A 25,094-nucleotide genomic window follows, 5' to 3' on the forward strand; every position below is an offset into this window, starting at 1 on the left:
GAGAGCATCCAAGGAGACAGGCATTAGGTTGACCAATAGGAGCAGACCTGAGAGGTACATAACAAGAAAAACAGTACAGGAGAGGAGAGGTACATAAGATGGGCAAAAACTGGCACTTCATCAACACTGCACTATCACGGCATCAAGCACTTCTGACCTGAAGGTACCAAATAATAAGCTGGCAAAACTGTTGTTCCAGCAATAAGGTCTAACATTCCACAGGGAATCTCAGAAGACTTGGTTGTTCTAGGGTTAAATGGTTGCTTGGGGGTAGTAGTAGTAGTTTGAGGGGAGGCGACCGACAGCTGAGGTCATTTGCGCCATAGGGAATGGACAGGAAAGGATGAAGGGTGGAGAGAAACCCGGCGTCGGCATTAGCCTACTCTTTACGAAAGGCGCCAAGGGGTCTGCAGTTTAACGTCCCATCTGACGAACGGCGTACTCACTCAAAGTGCCCTCCACAAAGCACCTCAAGTAGGGATCGGAATGATCAGTTTGGGTTCAGGAAGGGAAGAAGTTTGCATGGATGGAAGGGAAAGAGAATTAGATTGGGTAGAATGGACTTCATAGCAGTAATGAGATCACTAATAGAAAGGAACATTTAGCAGAATGAGGATGTATTTGTTTGTTTCATAGATTGTGGGAAGGTATTTGATAGATTAATTAGTGTAGAATTAATGAATATATTACTGAAGATAAGACTAAATTGGATGCTTTTCAATGTATGTGCAGAGGACATGTTAAAAGAGGCATGGGAAGAACTCGGAGGTAGGAATGAAAGTGGGTGGGAAATTCATAAAATCAGGTAGGTTTTCTGATGACCAAGCTTTAGTTTGTCAGTCAGCCAAGGGGTTGCAAGCATTGCTGAGTGAATTGGAAATTTAGTGTGATAGATATGGGATGAGAATCAATATTAATAAAACAAAGGTAATGCAATTTTCCAGAAAGAAAAAGGCTAAGCTAAACATTAAAATAGGAGGGCAAAGGCTAGAGCAGGTTGAACAGTTTACGTTTCTTGGTAGTGTTTTGGACCAACACGGTCAATGTAGTAGGGACGTGAGGAGAAGAATTGCACTAGGCAAAGAGGCTTTCACCAGGAGGAGGGAGTTGATGAAAGGTACGTTGAGTAAGGATGTTAAGAAGAGACTCATAAAAACTTTGATATGGAGTGTAGCTATGTACGGCACGGAAACTTGGTCATTGAAGCAGGAGGATAGATGTAGACTAGAGGCTTTTGAAATGTTGGTGTGCAGAAAGATGGGGAAGGTAAAACAGACAGAAAGGTAAACAAATGAGGAATATATAGGCTTTGCGGAGGAGGAGAGGGAATTGTTAGATCCAATGGAGGTAGAAAAGATGGATACAGAGCATTTTGATTGGTGGTGGGATGTTGAAGACTTTGATAGACGGGAGGACATTGGACAATGAGGAAGGGGTAAGAATAGGACACGGGCATAATTGGACAGAATGAAGGTAGGGAATTGAAGGATGGGGAATTGAAGGTATGGGGAATTGAAGGTATGGGGAATTGAAGAGGGGTTTATTGAATTGTCAGGTTGTGTTTTGTTAGGAGAGGAAAAGAAATGCATTTTTATTCCATTGTATAGACTGTGTCCCTCCAAAACCTGCCCTAATCAGTAGAATACCAAGAATAATGATAATGGGGCACCTTGACTTAGAGTGCAATGGATTCTCAAAGTGTGGTGGTCAGGGAGGTTAAAGCCGAAACGGAGTTGAGGTCTAAATTCTATGTTACTTGTTATTGCCACTATACTGACAACAGCAATGCCATTTGCATTACCCGAGTGCAAAGATGATCAGCAAAGATAATATGGCTCCTGTTATCAATCAGAACGAGTGTTCAAATGACAAAGCAAAGTTATTGCAACTAATTATAAGAACTCTTCATTGGCTCTGTAGTTAGAGACAAGGCAAACCAAATGTATACTTAGCATACTTTCAAACTAATGCATACATAATTCTTGTTTGAATTACAAATCAGGAACATTCATGTGAATGAACAGCTCAAGTTAAACAGATTCTTGAGAAAAATTAGGAGATATGTCATTTCAATGAATACTTTTTGACCCCAATTTTAAAAAGGCTGAGTTCATGTGTTACAATTTGCCTGGGACATCTTTTCGGAATAAAAAAATAGAAAATTCTCGGCAAACAAGTATAGTTTTCCACCTCAATAAGAGTACATACTTACTAAAGTAACTAAATATAAAAATACAAGAGTTATATAAAGATGGAATTAATGTAAAAAATGATTTGCTGTGATTTTAGCATGCGTCCAAATGATTGCTCTTTTTCTTTTTTCAATATGCTAGCAAATATTTTTTAAACTAACCAGTCAAGAAAAAACAGTTTTCAATATGAATATAAGAATTAAATTTGTTGAATGCTATGAAATATCAAAGATTTCTATTTATTTGTATGGAAGAGTAGATGACTTGAATTTAAAAAAAAATGTCAGGATGAACACTCAGGTTTTTCTATTGTTAACTGGACTATGGAGGCATCTTAATGCAGGTCTGAAGAACGTCTATGTCCCGTTTTTTAAAAGGTCTCTATTTTCAAGTGAAATATTAATGGGATGTATAGCCATAACTATTTCCATAGGTAAAAGTTGGGGACAAGGAAGTGGATGTGCAAGAAGGTTTTCGCGTATATATAACTACGAAACTCCCCAATCCAAGTTACACACCAGAAATATCTGCAAGAACCTCCATTATAGACTTCACTGTCACAATGAAAGGTATGAAAATAAAATCAAAGGACTGATCGATCAATTAATTGGTAAAAGTGATTCAATATTTAACTTTAAAAAGGGTTGTATTTTTCTGCCATTTCTTGGTGAAATGCAATGTGGATATTTAAATTTTCAACTTAATCTGGTGCATTTTCAACAAGTATTTTTTTCTCCACTTTGTATAATTATTACTTATTAATGGGCTAAGGTTTCATTTAGGGTAATATTTAAATTTCTTGAGTGGACCTATCTTTCTCTATTTTCATTTGCCTTTGCTCCTCATATTAGGGTTTCCAATCCAAAAGCTCTCACTTCTCAATCTTGCCCCTTTTTTTTCATGCCACACCTTTGAAGCACCTACCCCTCTGAACCCTGAGTGAGCTAATAGTATTATTTGGTTATCAATTTTTCTCTCTAACAATTTGGATTTTTTTTCACTGAATCCCAGATTCTAGCTAAGCTTATGTATTGCCAGCATTAATAGAAATATTTATTTGTTTAATTTATTTTAAATTCATAATTGGCTTTCTTATAACTGTATGTGTGTATGGTGTACCCTAACACTGAGAATTTATGCACTGCCACGGCAAATTACTTATGGTATTAATATTCCTTCTTTAAGTCTCCAATAAGCTTCTGGTTTAATTTCCATCCAGAGACTTTTTAGGCTGTTTGCATCATGATAACCACATATGAATCTCCTGGATAGGTGGTGGTTACCCTTGAAATACAAGGTCTGCCCCAAAAATAGGTAGAGTACCTCTAAATCCAGGGAAAAAAATTTATCAAAGATCAAAGCAAAAATTAATAAAATTCTTCAAAATAGCACCCTTGTGTATCAATGTACCGGTGCCAGTGGTTCTGCCAGTCATGGTACACTTCCTGGAAGGCATTGAGGGGAACCTCATTTTCAGGCATCTTGTATCGACCTTCTTGGTGTCATCCAGCATTCCAAAATGATTGCCTTTCAAACTCCTTTTTATTCGTGGGAACAAAAAGAAGTCTGACAGAAGTCTGACTGATCAGAGCTGTAGGATGGCTGGGGCAAGATATTGCAAGCAATCTTCTGATCTCCCGACAGCACCTTGGGGACCATCTTGGAACAGACATTTCTCATACCTACATTTTCTGCAAGAATGCAATGTGGTTTTGAAATATTGTGGTTTTTGGAATATTGCACTATTCCGCTAATATTCTGACAGAGGTATTGATTGGAATTGTGCATGTTTCTAAATTTTTGCACATTTTTGTCTCACTGTGTTGTTGATGGACATCCACGGTGTTCCTCATCATCAACCTCCTCTATATCCTCTCAGAATATCTTTTGCCAGTGGAAAACCATTTCTTGGGACTTGGCTTCTGTTCCATCTCCCAAACCCGATTTTTAGGGCTCAGCCAGAAAATGTTTTTGGATATCATTGCTTCATGGAATGTGACATCGTGAATTCATGATGCAACCCTCAAACAAGGCATCATTGAAGCAGCAATCTGCTCACTGTAACGGTCTGCAGGTAACTGATGCAGGCTGTGTTGATTTCCCTAGACCTCTCACCACCTTTCCTTCCAAAAATTGCCACACTCCAGCTGTCAGTGGGAAATAATTATTCTAGCTATTTTTGGAGCTGACCTATATACCCCTAACCCTGTTCTGTATGAAAAATATGCTGAGGGACCCAAGGAGCACATCCATTTTACTGGAAGTGCTCCCATCTTTGCACTGTATTTCAATACTTTGGAACTATGACAGTCTTCATGATCTAACTGATGATCAATTGGTCTCACCCCCTTCCCCTACCCATAAAAACCCAAAAGAAACCTCCGCACTTCTCACTAATTGACGAATAAAAGAAAATAAATCTTAAGGGTCAGATGTACAAGCCAACTGATATCAATGAAATATCTGGCTGGGTGCTCTCTGCTTAACATTTTTTTGATGCTCCCTGCCACAAAATAAGCTTCCTGCTTGGTGGATGAAATGGTCACTGGCAAGCCAATGGGTTTACAGATTTCAACAATTCAACTTCCATTGACTTACCAAATGCTCTGTTCATTAACCCTTATTCGTAAAATGTAAGTAATAAATTTGAAAAATGTTACAAAGTACACCTAGAGGTTATTGGTTCACTATCAGTATGAATTCAGGGCTAGAAGCCTAAATAGCCTTGCCACTAGACCGACCATATTGGATCTCAGAGTGCACCCATTTTGTTTCACCTGAATGTCTTTCTTTGCTTCCCCATTACATAAAATATGGGTGGTTCAAGCCCTGTCCCACAGTTAAGTCAGTGATGAATGGGAAGCTTACAAAACAGCTAATTGAAGAATTGTAGGATTTCAGTTCATATTCTTCTCAGAAAATGAATATTTGATATGATATTACATTTGGAATTTTTGCAAAGGTATATCTGCTGGGTAGCTAGTGCCCCACTGTGAATATGCATTAATGGCAGTGATTGGAGAAGGCGTACTGATCTTGCATAAAATCTTGAATGTACTGAAAGTCACGGAACTTTCTTTGTTGATGTTTCCTAAATTTTCACATATCTGCTTCAAATAGGTAAATGATTAAAAAACAGTCAAATGTCATTTTGATGGAAAATCATTTGGCGAAGTGGTATAACGCAAGGTGCCATACATCAAATTGTTTTGGATTTTTTGTCATTAACATGGTAGTATCATAATTTTTACACCATGTCAATTTGAATACACAGGACTGGAAGATCAGCTATTGGGACGGGTCATACTGGCTGAGAAGAAGGAATTAGAATCTGAAAGAGTGAACCTAATACAAGATGTCACGGCCAATAAAAGATTGATGCAGGACTTAGAAGATGAATTGCTGTTTAGATTGACTTCTGTTGAGGTACAGTCATATTGAAATTTTTCTGTTAGTTATTGGTTGAATATGAACTACATATACTTCCTTTTATAAAAAGTACAGGTATATTCTATAAAATAGCAGTATCATCCAGTGTTAGTCCAAGAATATTTGTAACATCTCCACAATACATATCCTATTCGTGGTCAATTCCTTCATTCCCTCATGGCTCTGACATGCTGACATCTTCCTTTGCCTAATCATGATTCATCCTTGACATTCCTCTGTCATTCTTCTCCACTGTGCTTCCTTCAATTACAGTCTTGAATTAACTGTAATGCCTTCCCTTCTTTTATTTTTGTCTGAAATTGCAGTACCTTTTTGTCTATTATGTTCAAATATATTCACTGCTTAATTCCAATAGTACTGGGTTTCATGAGGGTTTGTTTCATAATGAAATTTAAAAAGGGTTAATTGATTTTGCTAGGTGCATAAGCATTTGCATATTTGCATAACCATATTTTCAGTTCTGTGTGGTGTGCTGATGGTTGAATGGAAGTTAAGGTCCCTGAATTTCCCTTATGGATGTAAAACCAAAGAAAGCATATGATGAATATTTATCACATCTGGCCATAGTAATGAGGGAGTTGTGTTATTTCTTTTTTTTTGTCTGAGGTGTTTGTTATCTTGGGTTGTGTAATCGAAAAGAGAAAGATATCTTCAAAGATGAACAGAGTGCATAACTGTTTAGGAACACTTTTCTTATATGTAGGCTAATAGTGTTTGTCATTAGTAGTTGATTAATCTTGTAGAAAGTCTTCTTACCATCCCTTTTCAGCTTATTGTATCCATATTGCTTCTTCCATCACCAAAGTATATTTGTAAATATATTTTTATATAATTAGTTACCAGTATTTTGAGAAATATTAGAAAACTATGTTGAAAGAAATATATAAATTTTTGTATCTAAATTACTACTAAAAGAAGACCATACTTTTAGATGAAATATCATTCAGTAATTAAAACTGAACTTACCGGAATAATCTACTCGGTTTTTCCTGCCATGGTTCATTCTTTTTAAATTTTCTTATGTGTATTTGGTTAGTAAATGTAATAAGTAAAATATGTCGTTGCCATGTTGGTAACGTGCAGGCGAGTCATTTTGAGAGCACTGTTGTTGATAATTTCCCAGGATTTAATAAATCCCTGATTGTGTGTCAATGTAGCAATCTCATTCCAAGAGATCCAGCACACGGTTAAAGGGTTAAAACTATCATGCAGCTGTGTGATGGATTTCCTGCTCTGACACTATGCATTTTATCCTAGAAACATGACTCAGTGTTCAGCAATCATTGAGACAACATTCATTGGTAGTATGATGTCTTCATATTGTTCTTTCTAACCCCTTGCTAAACGTTTATTTTCTAAATATAATAGAAATCTAGAATATTGTGATTCACGGAAAATAAGAAATGATTATTTTGCATTTAAATGCAGTAGTTTGACATTAACATGCTATCGTACTCGTAAGAAAAAGTAAGGGAGGCATGTGTTCAGTGTGCTAATGATCAGCAGGAGTTAATAAGTTGACAAGTAGTCTCATTGGTTAAATTGGCTTAAATTATAAAAAAGAACATTTTTCTAATGTTTTAAAATAATTTGTATAGTTTCAGGAAGATTCTGTTTGAAGAATATCGAGTGAAATAAAATGTATAATTTGGTGTTTATTGAATTAATGTAACACTGAGAAAACCATAAAATTTTTGTATTATTTTTAGCAACATGTTGAATGTTTAAAGCTAGTTAATGTTATTATTTGAAAATAGAATAAAAAATTGAAGAAATCTGTAACTTCAGCCATTGCTCTGATCACTGAATTTCTTTCAAAAAGGGATCATTGGTTGAGGATGAGAATTTAATTCAAGTTCTCAACAAAAATAAAGTGATTGCAATTGATGTAACGGAAAAATTGAAAAATGCTGCAGCGACAGAAATAAAAATAAATAATGCAAGAGAAGAATTCAGGAGGGTGGCCAACCAAGGAAGTGTGCTCTACTTCCTCATTTGTGAAATGTCCTTGGTTAATTGCATGTACCAAACATCATTAGTGCAGTTTTTGGAAATATTTGACTTGTCAATGCAAAGGTAACACTAAAAGCTCTTCATTAACAATTGTGAAATTTAAGTTAAACTAGATTCCTGTAATTCCCTCCTGGCCCCAGTTATTCATATTGTTGTTTTATTGATAAAAAATCATTCTTTTACTTGTGTTACCTATATTATTACTACAAATAATCTACTTTTCAGATTTTTGATGGAAGAGTCCATCTGCTAGCTCGGTTACATTTATATGACCCTATCATAAATATATACACATATATGTTATATAAGTTATATATATATGTATATAAGTTAATTAATTAAACTGTTGGAATATAAATATGAATAAATGCATAGATTTTTAAAGAGATGCATCTCAACTGGATTTTAATTGCATATCTTAATACATCAGTGCTTTTAGAATTCAAACTTTTGCGATTTATATGCATAAGTTGCAATAGTTCTTCATAAATTATTGAGTAAAATGGTGTGAAGTGGCCTCTTTGACTATCTTTTCAATGTTTCTAATCCTCATTGTTTTGGAAGTAACGTCATGTCTCATTTTAACATGAGACAACTTTGGTACACATGGTGAAATCCGTTACTTTAATTCAGTATGGTTACCCTGATTGTGTCATATGTGCCTTTACATGGTCAAAAAAAAATTCTTAAATTTCACTGTTGCATATCATTGGATTGCACTTGCATATTGACGTTTGTCTGCTTCATAGAAGCAATTGAACTGCATGCTCTTATGATTTTTTGTTATTTTAGATCCAAGAAATCCCCTGTGTCATGGAAAAGGACTGGATTTATTATTGATGCTTTAACATATGAAGTCTTTAGGTACACATCTCGAAGTTTGTATGAAAATCATAAATACCTTTTTGTATTACTGATGGCACTCAAAATTGATCTTCAGAAAGGAAGTATTAGTCATCAGGAGTTTGAGATATTCATTAAAGGTTAGAATGTTTCCTTAATATTGTTAACTTGCACCCCTTCCCCAAAGAATCTTTGATGAGATAATTATCTCAAACCTTGATTAGGCTTTATTAAGCAAGATTTTATTAGCTAACTCTTAAGTTTCTGTGTTCAATGATAATTTTGTTTCCAACTGCACTTTTGATGGCATTTTCAAAGAAACTGCCCGTTGGTCACATCAACAAACTTTACAAGATTCAACCACTGATGTGCACCTAAATTTAAGAAATATCACAAAAGAAAAAATATGTATATAAATCAGGAGTTGAAATCAGGCCCCTTGGTTTCCACCTGTATGCTTTAGCCAGTTGGAGAAGGATGCATCCATACCTTAACTAGACAAAGCACTCACCTTGAAATCTAGGGATACAGGTTCAAACCCCTGTCTAGGCAAATGACTTTTCCACTCTGAAATAAATGTCTTCCACTTTGATTGCATTTCATCATGGAATCTAAATGTGTCATTTATACCTGAATGTGGTGGATGGAAGAAAAGTGTCATAAAGCTAAATAGGTATTATTTATATTTATATTTTCTTCAATATACATCAGGAAATTATACTAATCCTTTTATTTTGACCTCTTTGATTGTTTAGGTGGTGCTGCCCTGGATTTGAAAACATGCCCTGAAAAGACAACAAAATGGATTACTGACATGACATGGTTGAATCTTATTCAACTATCATCTCTTCCATTATTTCAGAAACTTCCCGATAAGGTAGGTGTATGTGTAGCTTGATGCTCTCATTTAGCAATTCAGATTGATACCTACACAAAACCTGCATATAATTAGCCCCCTTTGAAAATGAAAGTCAAAAGAGAGAAGAGTTGCATTTACTGCCTGCTGAAAGGAAGATGATGCAGCTATGATGGCATCCCTAGATGGCAAAGGAAGAATTTGGAGATTAGAGTAGTTCAACAAATATAATGAGTGGTGCTTATGATTTTATATTCCCAACTTCATCTGATTCATGATATGCCTTAAGTGCAGCAGGTACAATATTCCAGAAAATTCAAGTCCCCAAACCTAACTTATATTCAACTCAGTATTATGTATCATAGCTAAGGCCCACTGGTGGTATCAACAATGTTGTACACTTTTTGTGATTCCATTAAAGAGGGGATCTCCTTGTTAATGAATGAATATAATGTGCATAAAAACATAGTTCACAACTCTACTGACCAGTTTTTCCAAATCTAGAAGGGTTTTCCCATTTTTTTTTTCATAAGGGAGTCATCTTACTGTTGACTTCTTGTATCATTCCTTCAAGATTTCATAGCCATGATTTACTCATTGTTTCATAATTTGGAATCCAATATACCACAAATTTCTCTGTAAAACTATCACTATTGATGTTATATGGGGGGGGGGGGGGGGGGTAGTCCAGGGGTTGAGCATTGGACTATTGACCGGAGGGCCAGGGTTCAATTTCCGGGCAAGTCTCTGGGCACCTGCAGCTCTACCCAAGCTATGTGATTTTTTGGGTACCAGATCTTCTGGGGAAACCATAACCGGTACAGGGAAAGGAACTGGCCCACCTTTTCTGATGTGTGAATTTCACACGTCACTGGGCTCAGTACTTGGTGAACTCTACCATCACCTACAAAACCGACCTTCTGATTGATTACTGTGTTTATGGTTTTTTTTATTGATTTTATACCTACAATTGTGAATTTTTGACCCATTTGGAATTCTTATCATAAGAATTTTATGTTCAAGATTAAGCAAAATGAAAGGCTGTGGAAGTTGTGGTTTGATAAAGAAGCTCCAGAGGAAGAAATTATCCCTGACAACTTTGAACAAGCTATGGATGTTTTCAGAAAAACCCTATTCATAAGGTTTGTAATTCTATTTAGTTGCTACCCAAAATGTAGACATTGATAGCTGAGGAATATAGATATTTTTGGAACATGATTATTAGGATTACTTCAACTTATAATTTGCTTTTCTATTAATATGTATTTCCCCGCAACACACTGCTGTCTAAAACAATACTTCGTAGTTTCTCTAATTTTTTCCTAGTACTGCACTACAACAATATTATGCATTAATTTTAGCATTTAATTTCCTCACGTCTACTGGAAAATGCAATATAGGACTCACAGGATTTTAGTTCTCATATGTTTCCAATCAGGTTAATAATGTGTTAGCCTCGGACGATTTGATGAACTAAAGGCTATAATTGCTATTTTCCTAAACACCTTTGTTGCATTTTGAAATTCATATCCCATGTAGTTTGATCTAAAGTTGGTGCAATGAATCATGTGATGTGGCAGTGTAAATTTAATGGAATAAAATGTATTTTTTGCCTGCTCTAATTATGAAATATAGATTGGTCCACTTAATAGTCTTTTGTCTTTTATTATAGTTTGGAATAATAGATATTGCTCTAAAGTGAAAGAGGCTATGTAGCAGTCCAAACCAGCAATTCTTATTGTTTTTATCATAATTATGGAGTATTATCAAACAAATGCATTTGTACTTACCACTTCTCTCTAGATAATTGATTTTTTATGAACAGAAAGACAGTACTAAAGGCAATTAACATTTATATAAGGGCATTTATGAAAAAATTTAAAATAATTATTGCACTAGAAAATTATGTAGGTAACTTAGTAATGATATATTATTGTAATAAATCTTTAGTATGGTTCAGTTCATTTGGTTGCTGACCACACCATCGTGTGCAATCATACCAATGTTAAATAGAGATTGTTGGGGAAGTGACCATAATAAAATGGACTTCCTTGGAGCCTTCGCCCTGGTGTGGGTAAATAAAAATTGTTACTCATTCTGTTTCCTGAGGAATCCAAATTTAACCAACTAACAAGTCAACTAAATCAATTAGTCTTTCAATTGGTGTCAGAAAGGTCAGTGCGACCTGCCTGTTGTGCTTGCTCCAGTTCATTGTGCTCCAAAATCTCCAGCAATAGGAGCAAAATCTGTGCAGCCATCACAGTGTGTACAATTTGCTTAACTTCTAATATTACCTCAGGTATTTACAATATTTAAAATCACCCAGAAGGCATGGGCACCTTGACAAAAGTCACTATTAGCAGAGGGCTTTCATTCCTGTGCCTCATCTCAAAGCCATATTCTTGCAATGCAATCCATAAACTGAAGTGGACTTCCTATATATCATCAGTTTTCACTTGTTCAATGAAAATATATATCAAAACCAAGAAAATTACATGCCAATAATTTTTAGATCATGAGTGTTTTTGAGATAGGTCCTCAAGATGAGCTCTTATTTATTGCATTGTCTCAGGTCAAGGGAAAATTAATATTAGAGGAAAACAGTATCCAGTTTGTTTGTAAAGCTGGTGATGCATAGAATTTGAAACTAATTGAGAGTTAATTTTTGTAATCTAAACTCTACTTTAAAAACTGAATATGTAATTTGCAACTCAACTGAGTTCATTTTTGACTGGACTAACTGCAGCTAAACTCATGTAATAATTATTTATTTGAAGTTCTCAATAATGTGCATGGTTTCTTTATTTCACCTTGATTTGAAAACAATTGCAGAGCTTGGTGTCCTGATCGGACTATAGCACAGTCTCGCAAGTATGTTGCATCTTCCATGGGAGCAAAATTTACTGAACCTGTAATCCTGAATTTGGAGGAAATGATTGGAGCGTCCCGACCCAACACCCCAATGATTTGTCTGCTGAGCATGGGTTCTGATCCCTCAGCGCAAATTGAGTCCCTTGCTAAAAGGTCAGGGATTGTCCTCCGAGCAGTGTCAATGGGGCAGGGGCAAGAGGTCCATGCTCGACGCCTGATTAACCAATTGTTGGTCGAGGTAGGTCAACACTTAATTCAATTCAATTTATTCATTCACCATAAGCAAAGAATTATGCATGGCTTTGTTAATACATGTTTTACACTTCATATCAATAAAAGACGTTATGCAAAATATCAAAACAATATGAAAAATACAAATACATACAATTTACAATTTTCTTGGGATTAACACATTCCAATTATACATTTAAAATGGTATGCATTAGAAAATCATCTACACTATAGAATAATTTACATGAAAGTAGTTTTTTCACGGCACACTTGAATTTAAAGGAACTTTTGATATTTTTAATATAAGCAGGCAATTTATTGTACATAAGTATTCCCTGATGATGTATCCCTTTAATCGTTTTATTTACTCTGTGCTGACTTACATGGAATGCATTTTGGCTTCTCGTATTATGACTATGAAGGTCACAATTTTTAATGAACATGTCTTGATTTTTGTTAATAAGAGACACTGTTTCAAGAATGTACATACAAGGAAGAGGTAAGATTTCTAGTTTTTCAAAAATAGGTTTACTGGGAGCTCTATTATTAGAATTAGTTACTATGCGAATAATCTTTTTTTGCATTTTAAATAATCAGACATTAAAATTAATCAGACATCTGAATTATTTAATGAGCTGAAAATTCCCATGGAAGGTTGAAAGGTCTGAAAATTTTCAAGATTATTGTAGATTCCTTGAAAATTTGGCTGTAATAATACCAAACCAGTTTTATGAGATGCTTTGCAATATTAGATGTATGTTGCCTAGTGTTGATATGGTTTTGGTTCATTGCAGTTTTACTACCAGTATTGTGGTGCAGAACTTCAGCACTAGTTTATTCATTTGCGTATTACACCAAGTATGTATACTCAAGCATGCAGATACACGTACTTCATCTATCTTTGGTCACCCAATTTTGCAGATTCACAACAAGATGGATGAATTTAATTAAGAATAAATAATTTTCAGTTCATTCAGCACTGTCAATATGTAATAGTTACTGAGGGGGTATAACCCTCCAAGCTTGTGAGATGTGGGGTAAATCACCATTAGGAATTATAAAACAGTTTCTGAATAGGGATTTATTGCACAGAGTTCACGAGGTGATGGGAGTGGCTGATTGTCATGATTGAACTCGATAAAACATACTGCCGTCCTTGATTGTTTTTTGACCACCGGCAAAGCTGCAATGTCTGACATCCAGGCGGCTTGAATGCCAAGAAGCTCTGCTGACAGGATGTCCGTCCAGCTACCTGAGTGGTGGCACATAATGGCTGACTTCTTTTGGCGGTGAAATCTCTCCACCAATTTAGTGGAAGCCCTTATTCCTGGGTGTAATAAAATGTGCAATGAGTCGAGCACTGCCTCCCAGATAGGTTCCGTGACGAAAGGGCGGATCAAAGGGGCTGACATGATAATATATATACCCATCACACTCAGGTATGCACACCAGCTTCAACTCGAGGGAGCTATCAGGATGGTGGAGGCTTTTGTCCGAAATGGTGGCTTGAGAACCCATGAGGGCATGGTAATCGTCAGTGCCACACACTACTTTCACCATGGAAAGGGCATCCGCAACCACTTCTTCTCTGCCTGACTGATGGCGAATATTGCTGGAGAACTGGGCCATGTAACTCAATTGGCAAAACTGGCATAGGAAGCACTTTTCCGGTTTTTGGACAAAGGCATAAATTATGGGTTTATGAAATGGTGATTTCCGGAACGTGAAACAATTGAAAAATCTGAGTGCACTGCATTCCATCTGCATAGTCCTAGCAATTATAATTGCACCGCTATATTACCAAAAATGCAAATTCCAAATTGAAAATCTGCAAAAGTGTGAGAAATTTGAAAATTTATCTTTCTATTGAAACTTTCATAAAATATATCTAAAAAGTACATCATGCTGAAATTCGATTAGCTGAAATATTAATAGTTATGTTTTGAAATAATGTTAATAAACTGGAAATAAAATAATTGGAAAAGTGAAAGGGATATTTGTCGTTTGATTAATTTTCCATTTTCATAATTCCCAATATTGTCTATCAGTCTCCATTTTCAACTAATAAACATCTACAAGTTCACCAGGATGACCAACAATATGGATGGTCAAATTTAAAAATTAATCAATAGTCATTATTGCAAATGTACAATTTACAGAAATAAAGGATAACTAGTAGTTCTAAATCCCTAACTTCCCATGTGAATAGAACAGTTTTAAGAATAACAAAATGGAGTAGCACATTTTGAAACAGGCTTCATGTTATTTATAAGATTAAGGACCAAAATATTCATAAGAATGATCCTTACTTCTTTCTGCTAGTCTCAAAGTCCACCTTTGAGCCTTGAAATTGTCTATGTGATTAATATCATTTTGTATCTTTTTAATTATAATTTCTTTATCTGTATCTGTTGTGTATTAATACCAGGCTACGATACTTTAAGTTTGTGTGATTATGAATAATTATTTTATGTTTTAGTTATGGTACTTATACATGAGTCAGCTCCTATATATCTTTGGTGTATTGATTATATAGTGAAAATACTAATCACTGGAAAAACCTTTGAACAAAGCTTTTGTATGCAACTTAATGTTAGCATAAAATTATGATAATTTATTTTTAAACAGGGAGGCTGGCTGTTGCTGCAAAATTGCCATCTAGGATTGGCATATATGCATGAAATTGTGCTAGTTCTATCAAATACAGAAAATTTTCATCAGGATTTTAGATTGTGGATAACTACAGAAGTTCACCCATTCTTTTCAATTACATTACTCCAGTGCTCAATTAAATTTACCAATGAACCACCTCAAGGTAAGATAGATTTCCAAACATAGTATTTCTGTGATATCTTCTATCTTAGTATAGCATTGTTTTAGAAATGTAGTTTAAGGATTAGGGTTGATTTCTGAAATTTGTAAGTTTAATGCCATTGTTTGGCATCCAATGTAAAATAGTAGTGCTCAAATTTAAAATCTGCAGGAGAAGGATGATGGGATACTCAACAAATTTGAAATTGAAGTTTTTTCCAAACCTCGAGTTTGTACAATGATATTTTAAGCAGGACAAGTTCCAAAGTTCCTTGGAAAGCAGTTTATTTCAGATATCAATGACCGATTCAAAGGAATATTTTACAACAGTCACAGCTTTCACTGTGATTTCAATTTATTACTTATTTATTATTAATAATAATTTTATTGTTCCGAGGGCTTCACAAAGTCATAGGACAAGGCAGAAAACAAAAAAAATCAGTTGTTTCAGGGTTCCAAAGACCCCAGAAACTCTCCACACTATAATATCATTTATCTATCAGAAAATGGTTGAAATATTTCTTAAATGTGCCCCTAGAAGGAGCACATTTGATGTCTGATGGCAGATTGTTGAAAATTTTGATGGTCACATGAAAGGGACTCTTATTATACATAGCGGGAGAATGGCAGAAAAAAATGTTCATCAATACTATGGCGAGTACTATGCCCATGTAAATGTGTTATTTTTCCATCTTTAGTTGTCATCTCCATTGTTTCCATCTCTATTGATTTACATGTTTGCTGAACTACAAATTGTGATTTTTGTGAATTAGTTTTTGAAAAGTGTGCTTTATTTATTATATTCATTCCAACTGTACGACTTCTATTTGACCAGGATCTCTCAATGACAAACTGTATTTAATGGCCACCTAAACCAATGTCCTCTGAGCAGTATAGGCTCAATCCTTCCATTTTCCTATAATCAGCTTGAAGTGAGTTCTTTCCTCATAATTGGATTGGTATTTTAAGAAATATTTGAGCATATGTAGAAATGATCACTGTTGTAATCATATTTATTGGGCCAAAACATGTGACATATTTTTGTCTCCCCTTTTTTCTTCAAGTATATTATGTATGGGAAACTGTTGCCTACTCTGTTAGGATGGAAATGGTTAAATGCACCTGTGGCAATCCCCATGAATAGCAGCAAAAACAGTCTTGAAGTCTGTATGAGGAAACAGGTTACAAGTAAAAAGAGAAGGCTCAGAGATATATGCATTCCATTGCGAAATGTCATCCTAAAGCTTTGTATGTTGTCATTGCATGCCAAGCCAATACCTTACAATGAATTCTGCTTGCTAAAAAGCCTTTGGAAGTACGAGTAAGACAATTCTGCATTCACTGTGTAGGTGTTAAAGAAGCTTAATGGCCTTATAGGGGTAGCTATGTTAGTAACTATAACAGGGATTGCTTTTTCAGCAATTAAGCTCAATAAATGTCAAAAGAGATATAATCAAATCCATAGCCAGAATAAAACCCTTCAAAAAGAGCCAGTGTGCTATACAGGCTGTGAAGGTGACTTCGAATGCATTGCTTCTAACAAGTTGAGAAACTGGGGATGTTATCCCAGTAGCTTTCTTCCAAAACTAGCTTTAAAATGTGAATGATCTCAAGAGTGACCAGTGAACACTTTTGATGTGCACAGTAGTCCTCAACTAGCCCTCTTACTTCTGCATCTCTACAGCCGAGGGACAGATACAACACTTGTCTAATGTGGTTGTGGATCACTGTGAATGAATATCTCATGCAGGAGAGATTTACTCAATATGGACAATATAGAATTAAATTAAAGCTCTAAATTGTGATAATATATGGAAGCAATCATTTTCATTATTTGTCTTTATAATTTGTGTTTCTCATTTTCTAGTTCTACAATTCTCTAGTTCTGCATCAAAATTTTTCATTTAAAATATATGTTGAATATTTCATGTATTTAAAGTTAAATACCTTAAATTTTCTCAGGGAATTTTCCTCAAGTATCAATAATCATAGGAAAGTTAGTTTTTATTTGCATCATAAAATAACTCTGTAGATTTTGAGTATAAATCAGATTAATATTGTCACATTGTGAGTCATTTTTTATACCAGTGGTAAATCACATGTACCCAAGTATGTATGAAGATTTTAGGACATTTCTCAACTGTTTAGATAGATCAGGAATTAAGTTCGGATTGTTTTTTAAGACAAATGCTGTTTTCTTTGGTTACCATAATTTTGAAAAATGAATACCATGAGTCTTCAATTTTCAGGCATAAGAGCTGGATTAAAAAGAACATATTCTGGGATCAGCCAAGATATGCTTGAATACTCTGATTACTCCCAATATCTGCCCATGTTATATGCTGTTTCCTTTCTTCATACCGTTGTTCAAGAGAGGCGAAAGTTTGGCCCACTAGGTTGGAATATTCCATATGAGTTTAATTTTGCCGACTGGTATGCTTCAGTTCTCTTTATCCAGAATCACCTTGATGAAATAGATCCCAAAAGAGGAGTTAGCTGGCCCACCGTAAGGTAGGTTTTGCCCCAACCATACTGGCATGCTGGAAATTTTATTGTTCTCAATTATTTTGTTATTGTGTCCATGAAACATTTCACTTAAATTCACAGATATATGCTGGGGGAGGTCCAGTATGGTGGTCGCGTAACAGATGACTATGATAAGCGCCTGCTGAATACTTTTGCTAAAGTATGGTTTGGAGAGCACATGTTTGCCGAGACATTTATTTTTTATAAAGGATATCCAATAGTTGTGCATAATGAGGTAGAGCAGTACATGGAAGCAATAGAAACCATGTCCCCCAGTGACCCACCACAAGCGTATGGACTCAGCACTAATGCAGACATTACGTAAATATAATATTCAGTTATCTATTGCTTTTCCATTAATTGATGAAATATAATTTGATTTTAACTTTTTAAATTCACTCATGTACTCATGATGGAAGTATTGAGAAAAGCAAAACAGTGCTATCTTCAGGGGATAACTGATCCTAATGGTTAATCAATTTTACTTTGAAAAACAGTTATCAGACAAACACAACGATAGAATTGTTAGACACAATAGTTTCTATACAACCCAAAGAATCGAGTGGTGGTGGTGGGGAATCTCGTGAATCCGTTGTTGCCCGAGCAGCTCAAGAAATGCTTGACAAACTCCCCAAAAATTATGATCCACATCATGTGAAAGAAAGGTAAATTGAATAGTTTTATAAACATTGGCATATTGCTGATAGTGCATTGGCCTCTCAATATTTTGTACTGTGACTATTTTATAATGTACTCATATATTTTAGTTAATATCATTCCATCATTCGATACTGGAGCCAATGCAGTCATCGTGGTTCTTCCATTGATAATGGTCTGTTATAATGGAAATATAAAAATGGAGAAAGAAGTTAACAGCTCAATTAACTTCTTAGACCTGGCAAAAACCATAAAAGAAAATAGACATGAGTTCTCTATTTTCAGGAAACCTACATATACGGGTCATATAATTCCCAATGATTCTGTCCACCATTTTTTGCACAAATATGCAGCCCTCCACTCGATGATACACCGGCTCTGCACTCCACCATTTCCCCTACGAATTTCAATAAGGATTTCAGAACAATTTCAAATATAGCCACCAGCAATGGGTACAACCCAAACCTGGTCGGAAAAATAATCCAAAAAAGTGGAAAACAATGGCCATAAATCGAATTTTCCCTCTCAGCCCTCCTCTTCTGAAGACTTCAAGTGGTCCCTTTCCTGGGAGATATCTTGTATAAAATCTGAAATCGCCTTCCAATCACACTCAAAGCGGCCTTTTACCCACCCCTTATTCTCCCCAAACTCTTTGACAATAGCAAAGACCAACAGGGTATATTCAATAAATCAGGCATCTACAAACTTAAATGCAATAATTGCAACACTTATAATGTTAGTCAAACTGAGAGGAATTCCAAAACACAAGCGCAAGAATATGCCAGGTGTTACAAAAAGCAAAACCCCAATTCCCTCTTTGCAAAACACCTCTTAGTTTGTAACCATGATAGGAATTTTGTCCCATAAATACTACATGTCGTACATAAAGGATAGATAATGTATGCTCTCAAGCTTATCAAGATTTGAAGGCACTTGGCGGATCCCAATACAATAAAATACTTTGTAATGAGCAATTACATGCCCATCCCTCTCCTCTCCTTTCCAAAAAATTGACCTCGAGGGTAAACAAACCCAAAGGCTAAACATACTCAGTCAAATCTAGTCGATGGCCAGACCTGATGCAACGTCATAACCCAAACAACGGCATTCTTCCATTTTGTTCTCTCTTTCCTCAACCATCGACTTTCGCTTCTGGAAAATCTCTCGACCCTACGCAGCCATCCTTGAGGGTAAACAAATGCAACCATTCTAATTACCCATCTGCTCCTAGCACCCCCCAATAAGCCAGGACCAGACCCAATGCTTAGTCATAACCAAGGTGTTACGACCTCTTCTTTCTAAAATCGAAAAAGCCATGACCACTGACTTTGAAGTCCCAGAATCAACCCCCCCCCCCCCACCTTCAACTTCCCCATCTCTTCTGTCCGATATATATTCAACAGCAGTGTGTGTCACTTGTGCCTGATGATGCCGCCAGTCAGTGAAATGCGTTGTACTATGAAATTAAGTCTGTGGAAATTTACTTACTCTTTTAATATGGGCATCAATTCCACGAAGTGAAGCCTGAAAGTGTGAAGTATATTTGCTTCTTTTACATTTTGGAAACCAGGCGAAGTTGGTTTCCTTTTGATAAGACTTTTGGTTCCACATCAATAAAAACTGAAATTTCATTATTTCCTAGTACCTGGCCATTACCTAGCAAATGAAGGTGGGCTGAATGCTTTATCTCATGATATTTGTTTCATGCCCGTTGACTCATAAGCCTTATGAGCATACAGAATTCAAATTAGAGCATTCAATGAGAGAGATGGAATTTTTCTCTGAATATGACTTTACTCACGAGTCGCTTCATTCAAGCAAGGTGGTGAGATAAACATTAGTGATCCACTGTCAACCACTGTCATGCACCAAACTGAAGTTTATGTACCAAAGTAAATGTACATAACACTAGACCCATGGTAAAAAAGTGAAGATAAACTCTTCAAAAACATCTAGCATTACTGCTTTATCTAATAAACACAAGTGAATATGATGTAATGCAAACCTGTTTGCAGAATTGTGAGTAAATGGTAATCATTAATAATAATATTTTTTGTTTGAACAGAAGATCTTGGAGGTAGGATTTCATTTGCTGGTAAACTAGGATCAATTAATTAAGAATGTATTTGTGTGTTAGTTGATTTAATATTTATATTCATAAAGTCTCAGGAGTTATCACTGTCCTAAAAACTGAAACCATCAAAATGGAGCCCTCCATCATGCTGGCATTATATCTAATTACCATCACTTCACCATTGAGGGCAAGTTTCAATTTTTGAGCTATGCATTGAGTTACTGCTCATCTTCAGAGTGGATTGAGGAAGAAGATGGAGGTCATTTAGTCAGATATTTTTTTGTACTGAAGAGACATTGATAGCCTTTGAAAGGGTTTACTGTGTCCTGTGAAACTATGTGGAAATGCTTCATGTTGATATGAAAAGCATAACTTTGCACTTAATATTTTTTCCACTTAAAATACATTTTTCTCGGGACCTCCTAATGACGTTGCAACCTCATCTGATGTTGTTGGACTCCAACAAAATATAGGTGGTGAGAAATATATACAATGGTGAAAAATTAAGTTATGGCTGTTATTTCAATAAGCCTTTGAAAATATATTTGAATTAATCTGACACTGTCATCTGATAGTTGATCACAATTGACTATTGAGCTCTAACTACAGAAATGACAAAATGACCAATTAAGGCTAACTTACTAGTTAACCTGGATGCAGCATCACATTTGTAACTCCTGACTGGCTTTGCTTGAATTGGATACTTGTTCAGCTGAAGCTGCCATGCATTTAATTAATTTACTTATCAAAATTTTGTATTTAATTCCTCCACTTTTTGCTTACTATTTTATGTTTACTTTTTATATTTTTCTTAACAGATTAAAACTAATGGGTGCAATGGGCTCCATGAATATATTTTTGAGGCAAGAAATTGATAGAATGCAGAAAGTTATTACTTTGGTCAGAATAACATTGAATGACCTTCTTCTTGCAATTGAAGGGACAATCATCATGAATGAGGTTGGTTAGAAGTAAGATAAATTAAAATGCCAAATATAAATATGAATGTAATTTAATTAGATGGTGTGATGCTAGAGGATGTAGTTTTAATCGGACATCCCACTTGGAGGCATTGGAACGCGACCAGGCCACAGACAGTCAAGAGGAGCTTCAGGGAAGATGGGGTGTCGGAAGAGAGAGTGTAACTTTGGGAGAAGAGAACCCTGAAGTGTTCTCTTCTGTAAATGTACCAGGCAGAGAAAAAAGATTGTAGGAGAAGTTAGGTTGTGTTATTACATGGCGCAGTGCAAGATTAGAATGGACTACTGGGATTCATGCTTACTTTGAGTCAATGCACGCTGTACTCGATTAAAATATGTATAGATATAATTCCTCTTTTATGAAAAAGCAAGAAAAGATATGAGTAAGACTTAGATAATTGCTAAGAGAATGGAGGATGACTGAGTCACATGAGTTTAAGGCACTATTACCACAGAAGGGATAGTTTTTAAAAACACACCTTGATGCACTTGACACATAATATATGATGATTCATTTCAGATTGTTTCACGAGTCAAAAAGTATATTTTCCATTTTTTTTATTTTACTTTTCTATGATGTATTTACCAAAAACTTTAAATCATTGGCATTAGAATATGACAATATATGAAGTTTGTGAGTATATATTATTTTGAGATACTCGTAAATGTGAACAGTTGTTTTAAGAGACCTATCAAAGTAGTAATTAAATATCAAAACTGGAAAATTCTGTTATATATTTGGAAGGTGCAGAGTGCATGCAAATTAAAAATATTTTCATTGTTGATCAAGGAGAAGACCCTTCTCATTGCTATCTTTTTAACTTAAATAAATGGTTGTAGCCTTAATTATGGGTGTTGACAATTATTGTAAGTGATTCTTAGAGTATGTTAATTCTTATTTTTAGAATCTTCGTGATGCTCTGGATAACTGCTATGATGCACGAGTGCCTACATCTTGGAAGAGAGGATCATGGGTTTCATCAAGTCTTGGATTTTGGTTTACTGAACTTTTGGACAGGAATCTACAGTTTTCTACTTGGATAAATGACTCAAGGCCAAATGTTTTCTGGATGACAGGCTTTTTCAACCCACAAGGTAAGAGTGAAAATATGACTTAATTTCCATTTGATAGAAGTGACTACTATTCCAAGTATCGCCGCATGAAACCATTTCAGTCATTTCCATCTGTTTACATTATCGTGTCATGAAAGGGATCTCTAATTTTTTCATTATAAATACAGTGAATTTTATTTCAAACTGCAGGTGTACAAAAAATGGAATTCAACATAGTGAGATTCTAATGAAATGAATTTACAGGAGAAAATTTTGTATGATTATATACTACCTTGATCAAAAAGTTCCCGGAATAACCACCGTGTGGCGCTCCCATCGTTCCGATTTGAGTTCTGTTTTTTTTGTTAAATTGGTACATCTGTTGTTGATATTCCCTTTAAATCTTAGTGTCATAACTTGACATTTGCAAAAGTTACGGTCGGTTTTCGGTATGTCCATCAGTGCTTCCTGCGATTTTTCCATTACTTCCTCTCGGCTGCTAAAACGCGTTCCCCGTAATGGTTTTTTAACTCGATTGAACAGAAAGAAGTCACAGGGAGCCAAATCAGGTGAATTCGGTGGCTGTTGGATGGTATTTGTTGCATTTTTCGTCAAAAAATTACGAATAATGATAGCACTGTGCGACGGTGCGTTATCATGGTGCAAAATCCACGAGTTTTCTGCCCACATTTCTGGTCTCTTTCGGCGAATTGCTTCACGCAAACGTCTCATAACGCCCAAATAATACTCTTTGTTTACTGTCTGGCCTTCTGGCAAAAATTCATGATGCACTACACCGTTGTAATCCATGAAAACCGTCAGCATTGCCTTCTTTTTTGACTGAAAACGACGTGGTTTTTTTGGTCTCGGCTCATTTGGTGAACGCCATTCACTTGCCTGATGTCTGGATTGCGTGTCGTACTCATAAACCCACGTCTCGTCTCCAGTAATGATCCTTTTGATGAATGTGGGATCGGATTCAGCCTCGCAAATCATGTCTTTTGCGACGTCAACACGGTCTCTTTTTTGCATGAAATTGAGGTCTTTTGGCACCAACTTTGCTGCTTCTCGACGGAAACCCAAATCATTAACCACAATGTCTTGGGCGGATCCATAGGCAATGTTCAAGTCCTCCGCTATTTCTCTGATGGTTAATTTGCGGTTATTGACCAACATTTCTTTTACTTTATCAATTTTTTCACCGACTTTCGATGTCGATGGTCTGCCACTGCGTTCATCATCTTCGATTGACTCACGACCACTTCTGAACTGCTCGTGCCACTGGTAAACGACCGTTTTTTTTTAGAGAATCGTTGCCGAAACACTTTTCCAACATTTCCAACGTCCGTGCGCCACTAAATCCGTTTTTTACGCAAAATTTAATACAAGTTCGTTGTTGCAAATTTAAATCCATTTCTGAAATTGTAAAAAATCGCCAACACACACAGAGATAGATGTACTCTTGGCTACGTAACTTTTGCAAATGTCAAGTTATGACACTAAGATTTAAAGGGAATATCAACAACAGATGTACCAATTTAACAAAAAAAACAGAACTCAAATCGGAACGATGGGAGCGCCACACGGTGGTTATTCCGGGAACTTTTTGTTCAAGGTAGTATTTGGCTACAACAATTGTGTTGCACTGAACTGTACATTAAATACTTGGCAGATTGTTAGAGTGGGTAGAGTTATGGCTGTAGTAAATTTTATCATGATAGTAATGACTTTATGAAAGAAAAATTTTCTCTAGAAAAAAATATAATACTTCTGCATAAAATTACCAACAAAAGTAAAAAAACATTACTGGTATTATTAAAAATTGATAAATAACTATTAGTTTATTTCTTCATCTTTGTGTTATTATGATTGTCAGTTGTATTCTTTTGTCAAAACATCGAATGCTTCATGTATTTCATTTCAAGTTGTTAATATGTATGGACTCAATCTAGGTGATAACATTTGTTGAAGTTAAACAGATTTTTGTGGAATGAGTTTTTATTGAGACATGACTTAAGCCTTTTGATAAACTCATAAAATTAAAACATCAATCAACCCGAGAGCTCAAATTAAATTCAGAGTTAATTTTTCTTAATGAAATATTTACATCACATTTCCCTTGCAATTCTGGAAAGAGCATCAGCTCTTTTCATTCATTGTCAGTCACGATAGTAAGGCTTTTGGTGGAAAATCAAATTTAAAAAACAAAATATCCCTGAATATACTGGAAACATTTTTATTAGTGCCTTTCAAGAGAAAAATGTGCAGTTGATATCTGAAACAGTTTTCAGTGTTTCTCCTTATTTTATGGGGCTTCTTTCACCTCTGCCTCAAGATGGCACCAATTCTCCTCCAACCTCCCTCCAATAGCCAGGTTCCCATGGCAACGGCCTTGGTTTCTTTCATCCACCACCTCATCCATAGAATTATTGAAAATGGTAGGGAGAGAATAAATAAAATATTTGCACCCAGACAGTCCATTATGTGATTGGTGCAAGTCCGCTTTATTTCTTCTCATCTTATTCATTGGGCAGCCT

The 25,094-nt window shown here is 35.5% G+C and overlaps 1 protein-coding gene across 1 annotated transcript in view; it reads left to right on the forward strand.

Annotated features, from left to right (window-relative positions):
- The window catches only part of kl-3 (dynein heavy chain 8, axonemal kl-3), a 141,973-nt gene that overhangs the window by 114,994 nt on the left and 1,885 nt on the right, over positions 1-25,094 (forward strand). The window contains exons 56-68 of the mRNA XM_071593917.1: positions 2,626-2,761; positions 5,467-5,618; positions 7,465-7,718; positions 8,448-8,638; positions 9,254-9,375; positions 10,378-10,496; positions 12,187-12,463; positions 15,085-15,271; positions 17,517-17,778; positions 17,875-18,114; positions 18,291-18,458; positions 21,343-21,484; positions 22,410-22,599. Coding sequence (XP_071450018.1) covers positions 2,626-2,761; positions 5,467-5,618; positions 7,465-7,718; positions 8,448-8,638; positions 9,254-9,375; positions 10,378-10,496; positions 12,187-12,463; positions 15,085-15,271; positions 17,517-17,778; positions 17,875-18,114; positions 18,291-18,458; positions 21,343-21,484; positions 22,410-22,599 — 2,440 coding nt within the window. The remainder of the gene's footprint in view (positions 1-2,625; positions 2,762-5,466; positions 5,619-7,464; positions 7,719-8,447; positions 8,639-9,253; positions 9,376-10,377; positions 10,497-12,186; positions 12,464-15,084; positions 15,272-17,516; positions 17,779-17,874; positions 18,115-18,290; positions 18,459-21,342; positions 21,485-22,409; positions 22,600-25,094) is intronic.

The sequence above is a fragment of the Hetaerina americana genome, unplaced genomic scaffold (genome assembly GCF_022747635.1).
Source record: "Hetaerina americana unplaced genomic scaffold, ioHetAmer1.1.p SCAF_6, whole genome shotgun sequence".
In the NCBI taxonomy this organism is placed as follows: Eukaryota; Metazoa; Arthropoda; class Insecta; order Odonata; family Calopterygidae; genus Hetaerina; species Hetaerina americana.